The following is a 6957-nucleotide window of genomic DNA, read 5'->3' as shown; positions in this document are numbered from 1 at the left end:
AACTCAAACGATTCTATCATCTGTGACTTGAGTTTGTGATGATTGCTTCCTAGCCAGGCTGGGAAAACAGGAAAATACACATTTCAACATTATTTTCTTACTCTTTATAAGATTTGCTGCAATGCAATTTCCTAAGGTCCCCCAGAAGCACTTCCTAGCAGGGCACGTTGCTTTGGGAGATGTGTAACTCTTCTATCAGACACTGGGCTTTACTCAGAGCTGGTGCTGCAGCTTAAGCATCCGCAAAATGAGGTTACAACCAGTCTTGTTTTGGTAAGAGAAACACTGCGTCACACTCGAGTAAGACACTGTGTGGGTGGAGTGGAGTGAAATCCTGTATTTCACAATATTTTAACTCAAAACCCAGCTGTGGGAAAATTTCAGTTTGCAGCGCTAAAAAAAAAGTTGTAACCACAAAGAAGCATGACGAGTTGGAAGGCTCAAACAAAACACCTTCGATTCAGCGTGCCAAAAATTTGGAGGCAGATCATCAAAGCCCCAAACATCACACCTCCCACTGCAGCACGAGAAGTCAAGTTGGGCACAGGAAAATAAGCTTAGTGGAGTACAGGAGCTGTGATCACAGAAGGACAGAATCACAGGAGTTGGAAGGGACCTCCATAGGTCATAAAAGAGTCATTTCTGACTGTTAGACAATCCAGAGCCTCAGTTGTTGCATACAGAGTTGGAAGTTAAACACCCAGCTGACATCCAATCATAAGCTCTCAGCTCACAGTTTAAAGGTGCAGGACTTCAGGCATTTGGCACTGTTCTCAAATCCTGGAAGAACTTGGTGATGACATGGCCTTACACTTGTCTGCAAGCAGCACCACGCATCCTTGTACATGAGCTGGAAATGCTTACCAGCAAAGCCTATAGCCAAGGCTATAGCTGTGCCCACAGCAAGGCAAGGAATACTGCCCCAGCTGTTTGAGAGAACACACACTGGAATTCACAGGAAGGAGACTATGGAATTAGCTCATCCAGCTGGTTCAAGTCTCAACCTGCTTTCACCCAGACTAGTCAGCCTTATCTGTTTCACAGGTGAAAGTAAACACCTGCGCCAGGAGGATGGAATTTGATTGTGGTAGGAAAAAAAGCAGCAGGAAAAAATGAACTCGATCTGAAGTAGAGGTCTACTGTTAAAAACACACATCCAGAAATCTCCACGATAGCTGCCCAAGACGTGACTTTACAATCCAAACTATACCTTTCTAGCCACAACATGCAGAAAACAAATGGCACTTCTCTGGGTTGGTTAGAATCACTCCCAATCTTCAAAAGAAAACATATACAATAATGAATGAAAAAGCAGCCAACGTGAGAATTAAAACTTTTATTAGTGTATTCACATATTAGGCAAATGCAACACTCATGAAGCTTATTTCTTAGGTTCACAAGTTCTACCAATACATTAGTCTACTGGTAAAACTAGCACAAACTGGTAACTGCTTTGCCAATTTTTGAAAGGTGGCTGGCCCTCTTTTTCAAGGCTTGATTTTTTTTGGTATTGCTTCTATATCCTAGTCATTACAGAATAAAAATATCCACGACTATCCTCAATTCAGTCAACTGATTAAAAGCTGTAACACTGGCCACGTTTTTGTTCTCCATGTTATCACTAGCTGTACTCACAAAGTACAGTGCTAGTGAAATGTGTTAAACAATGGGAAGAACAGACAAAGGCAATCCTGCTACTGCCACGATAACAGAAGAATGACAGACAGCTAGATCACAAGATTGTTAGTAAGATGTATATTTTTCAAGTCAGAATAACCCTTCTATACAGTTTCCCAACCCTTCCCCAACCCAGACTTGTCTGTAGAATATATTTCAGGATATTTTTAATATGGTGCAGCTGTAGTGTCCAAGAGTTCACAATAACATGCACGGTTGTGAAGAACCTAGAAGTTCTCCTTTGCTGGTCATACCTCAGCAACCACTATCCTAAAGGTTTTGCAGAAGCAACTACTTTTAATAACAAGGCCCATTATGACATAATGAATGCGGATGATCTGGTATGTCAGCAAGCTGTACAAAGCCACTCAGATCAGAGATTTAAGTTCTGTTACTGAAACAGGTTAAGAAGCTGCATCTATTTAAAACCTATAAGAAAGAGTCTAGTCTACCCTGGAAAAGGATTTTTCAAGGTGTTTGGCTTCACAAACTAGAACCAAGATTTTAATAACATCTGTTTACTGAAAGCATACAGATGTAAGGTGTAAGTCAATACCCTTCTATACTTAATCCAGTATTCAATGCTATGATCAATTCTAACTCGATGAGAAAAACACTGATTTCAGTGATCCAAGGTACAAAAAAGTCCCAAATAACACAGTGCCAGCAATAGTGCTGACAACAGATCTATCAGCTCAGATGGGTAGGGAAAAGTAGACTCCTAGTGTGATAGATACTCAGAATTTAGAGTACAGAGATTCATTTTAGGCCCCATTAAGCATATATAAATTGTCTTGAGATTTCAGATGAATCTCAGACATTTCTTTCCCTTCCAAGGGAGGGATTTTCTTTATCTTTATGAAGGCAGCAAAAAGTTAAGCTTTTCTACAAGGAAAGTCTGCTTTTTACGTTTAGAACAACTTGAAAACCTGCTTATATAAAAAAAATACAAAAGAATAAAGGAGTCAAGTCTTGGAATTTTATGAAAGATTAGCCCCAATCTAAAAACAAACCAAACATCTAATTATGGGAACTAAAATGAAGAACAGCACAATACTGCCATATCTGAGATCAGTGATACATTACCTGTATATATACTTAGCTATTCATGTTATTGATAAACCATTAGGACACTCAATTATATACCCAATAAAAACACCATTAAGAGTCTTTAGAGCTGTTCCTTCTTCTCTCTGAAGAAGGCGTTTCTATACACTAAGTTTTCATCTAGTATCAGAGTATAGGAAACAGAATCCACAAGGTGCTTTAATTGATGAGACCTCAAGTGCTGTTTTTCTTTGAAAAAAAAAAAAGACTTTTTTGGATAGTAAACAGTTCATGGGGACCACACACAAATACTACGACAGACGAGCTGTTCTATGAAGTTTGCTGATGGGCCTTGTTACTCAGCCCACTGGTAGCAGAGGAAGGAGTTTTACGACATGCTGGAGCAGCGTACTGAAGGGGAGCCCATCTGAGTCAATACTTTATCCAACCACTGTAGAGGTCCGTTCAGGTGAAGTTCAATCCAGCAAGGAGTGCTTGTTACTGTCTGCCGCCTGAAAAATTAGGTGGAAGAGGAAAGTAAGAAAGCAGCTTTTTCCTACCACGAGGTTGTCCATCACACAATCCCTCATACGACGGTTCATCTATCCCTACTGTGCAAAGACAAAAATCTGCAACCATTATGATAAATGTACCAACGGTTCACCAGCCTCTGAAAAAAAAAAAACCAGCCACCTCACACCTCCAAGAAACAACAGTAACACTACCGAGAAGTATTCAAACAGGCTGCCCAGGGAATGTGGTGGAGGTGTTCAAGAAGCTGGGGACATGGTCAGGGGTCATGGTGGGGATGGGATGCAGCTGATGATTTCAGTGGGCTTTTCCAGCTTTAATGATTCTGTAATATTCTGCCCTGAAGAATAAAATAAGAACTGAAGCAAAAGTTACAAAGTGCCATACCAAATGCCTTATTCTGCAAAAGAAAGTCAAACTGAAAACCGTACACCCACTCTGGCATTGATGTCACAGAGAGCTGCACACAGCTAAAATATCTCCACCTTCTAAGAGCCCTCGTGCATAATTTCAACTCATTATTAGGTAATAGTAGTATAATTATTTATATAATTATAATAGTTATAGCTATGTTTGAATTTAATTGACTACTAAAAAGAAATACGAAGCAGAAATGCTTGGCTCTGCACAGGTGGTATGGCCTAGCAGCAAAATGCAGTGGTAATTGTAAGATGCACATTTTTAGAGCAATTGTCAAGAGAAATGTACAAGGAAACCATGGTAGATGTTGTCAGGAACACTACACCATAACACAGCGTGTGGTTACACTGCGCTGCCGTTATCTCAAAAGGAACACTGAACTTCATCTCTGATTTCCTGTCATCTTATTTCTACCTCTACATGTGTTTTGTACATCCTCACGCAAACAGCTCAGAAAAAAATGTGTTTCTCTTGTCTCTTATATCAGCTGGCCTTATTTTCCCACAACAGAAGTTGTTAATTAAACACTCAGAATGCCTCAGTGAAGCTGAAAGCTTGACAGCCATAAAAGTTCCGTTCACTTTTCCCATCCGCCCCTGTTTCAGTGTCTCACCCAGAGGCCTGTTATTCAAACATCTTCCTCCTTGTCTCCAAAGTAAAGAAATCAGTATTGGACCCACTCTGCCTGAGAACCCCTGTTATTTCCCTGCACACACTCGAGGCACAGGAGTTTTCTCAAACAAGAATGGCAAGACTACTGTTGCTAAGCCAGTTTTTCCCAGTAGTTCTAATTATTCCCAAATCAAAGTGAGGAAGCATTAAGATTCAAAGATTAGTCAGACACAACTCCAGCTCCATTCCTTTTTACAGTCGGCATTGGAACCATATGCTTGAAGGAAATAAGTTTATATAAGCAGAGGAACTGAAAAGGCAGAAAAATCAAGCTGGTGAGAAGATGGATTTCAAAAGCTGTCTGTGGTTTTACATTTTCTAGAAGAACGCAGCTGGGGTCTGTGCTCTCTCAGTGCTCTAAAAAACACTGTTATCTCAGCCCTGAGTGCCTATGCCAAAACAAAGTGATCCAATAAAAGAACAATCTAAACCACAGGAAATGTAATTCCATTTTGTCTCGAATCCTCTCCCAAAGAAGGAAGTTCATTATTCCACTGCTGTCAACTCCCCTACAATGTGTTCCACAACACACTTCCTTAATATGTTAGGACTGGGTCTGTTCAGCAGCCCTGGTAAAAGACCGAAGAGGGACAGTCACTTTGCAGCCATCTCAAAGCTGAAACTTGGTTTCTTCTAGCCATGGATTTCCTATTGAGTATCTCTACCTACACTTAATGGTCTCCAGAACAGCACCATCTTTAACAGAGATGCGCAGAAATGAGTTTCAGCATTCACCCACAGTCAGATTCTGCACTGTTTTGGCGGGTTCCTCTGGAGCTTTTTCAACCCTATGACCTCTGAAGGGTTTGTGGACTACAAACAACTAACATTCTCCCTCCTTAGCAAAAACTTCACCCAAAGCCTTCTCAGTGCTTTAGCCCAAGACATAACTCCAATCACTTCAAGCTGTCCTCACACAATCTGACCGACTGAGCCTTTCTTCTACTCTGATTTGAATGTTGCATTTAATTACGTGTGAATGTATACATTCTCCTTTGGACTAAAATCCAACCGTTCTTTAAACTGCAGCCAGATTTTTTCCTTGTGTACTTCTTGCTAACAGAGAAGTACCAATTTATTCCATTACTGGAATTTTTCATTCTATCTAATTAGGTTTTCACAAAATTGGCTTCATTTAGCCACAAATCCTCCCCCACATGCTGACGACTCACATTCACACAGCTACACTGCAAGAAAATCCAAACCCCAGGATCTACAGTGCAACCTGGCATTGTTTAACTTCAGAAATTATGAGGGTTTTTTCTTTTTTTGTGTTCTGTATTGCAGCAGGATACTGATATGTCAGACTTCTCTCAGTAAACAATTTTTAACGATGTTCAAGGGATTTCTTGTTGATGTTGTTTTAAACCACATTTGTAGCTCTCCAAAAGAATGAAGTATTTCAAACTGCTCATTTAGAAGTTGTTTTCTCTTATTTCCAAATTCCCATCCTACACTATAAAGAGACTCCATCCTAAATGGCAGGTGGTTTTTTTTTTTAATTCTATTATCAGGACAAACTAAAAAGACCTTTTTTTCCACTCATCTGCTTTTAGCAGTTTAATACAGAGGTGCACAGCTTACTCCTGCAGTTTTTTCCACTACAGGTCTCAGTGCATTTTCCACCTCCTAAAACCATGTTCTCCAGCTGTTGATGTAATTCACTCAAGAGTCACTCCAACCCTTTTGTTTGGATCTCATCAACTGCATCTCACACTACAACCTAACAAACTCACTGTACTCCACACAGAACAGCACGGAGACCTAAATGACAGTGGATCTAACAGTAACTGTAAAACAAGTTCTGAAACTTCAAGATGTTGTCACTGGTTTCACCACAATAAGCCAGCAAGCAGGATGGAGCATGGAAGGGAACTCTGATGAAATTCCTTGCTCAGTGAACTTTGGTGACACGTGAAAATCAGTTTATGGGTCTTTATGACTGAGGAGTCCTACAGCTGATGGAGAGAAAAGGAAAATACGGGTTCAACTTACAGACAGCACAGATTTCCTATCTCATTCCAGACACAAAGAAGTATATTAAAGGAAGAAAAAAATTGTTAACTCTAAACCAAAAAGCTTCTTTCTTACCTGTACTCAGCTCCCCATCCTTTCACAAAGCTCATCCTGATGGTACACATTCTGGTAAGCTGGTAAACTGCTTCAAAACCCTGATTCACAGATTGAGCCAGAAGAGCAGCAAATTCTTGGTTATTAAAGATTTTTAGGTTGCATCCTACAAAAAAAAGGACAAAGAGGTACACTTAACAAATACTTGAGTTTGCTACACCAAAGACTAAAACTAGAGACCCCTTCTAAGTACCAAAAGGAAAGCAAACGACATCCTGTGAATCCATTCACTAGACTTTTTTGTAGGAGGCCCTCGGTAGGCGACTGACCTGGTGGGATTTTGCAGACAGTTGCAGGATGCCAGCCATATCTCTGATTACAGTTGGGGCTCTGAACAAAAATTGCACTATCACTGAGACACTCAGCAAAAACTTCTCCGCCGATGTAATAGAGACGCACTCCCCTTCCTGGAACAGAATTCAAAGGAACTCACATTGAGGTATGTCCCAGGCATGTTAACAAACAAGGGAATATTTCCTT

At 40.4% G+C, this 6957-nt stretch overlaps 1 protein-coding gene across 2 annotated transcripts in view; it reads right to left on the bottom strand.

Moving 5' to 3' along the window:
• Positions 1–1321: 1321 nt before the first annotated feature.
• SMAD2 (SMAD family member 2) overlaps positions 1322–6957 on the bottom strand; it is a 32608-nt gene continuing 26972 nt past the window's right edge. For both annotated transcript variants that reach the window (XM_065745251.1, XM_065745252.1), the window contains 3 exons: positions 6747–6884; positions 6439–6583; positions 1322–3236 (listed from right to left, as the gene is read on the bottom strand). In XM_065745251.1, coding sequence (XP_065601323.1) covers positions 3113–3236; positions 6439–6583; positions 6747–6884 — 407 coding nt within the window. In that variant the 3' untranslated portion in view covers positions 1322–3112. The remainder of the gene's footprint in view (positions 3237–6438; positions 6584–6746; positions 6885–6957) is intronic.

The sequence above is a fragment of the Cyrtonyx montezumae genome, unplaced genomic scaffold (genome assembly GCF_038088225.1).
Source record: "Cyrtonyx montezumae isolate F1298 unplaced genomic scaffold, pur_monq_1.0 scaffold_34, whole genome shotgun sequence".
Taxonomy (NCBI): Eukaryota; Metazoa; Chordata; class Aves; order Galliformes; family Odontophoridae; genus Cyrtonyx; species Cyrtonyx montezumae.
The sequence above is the reverse complement of the archived record's forward strand: the minus strand, read 5'-3'. Positions and strand labels throughout refer to the sequence as shown.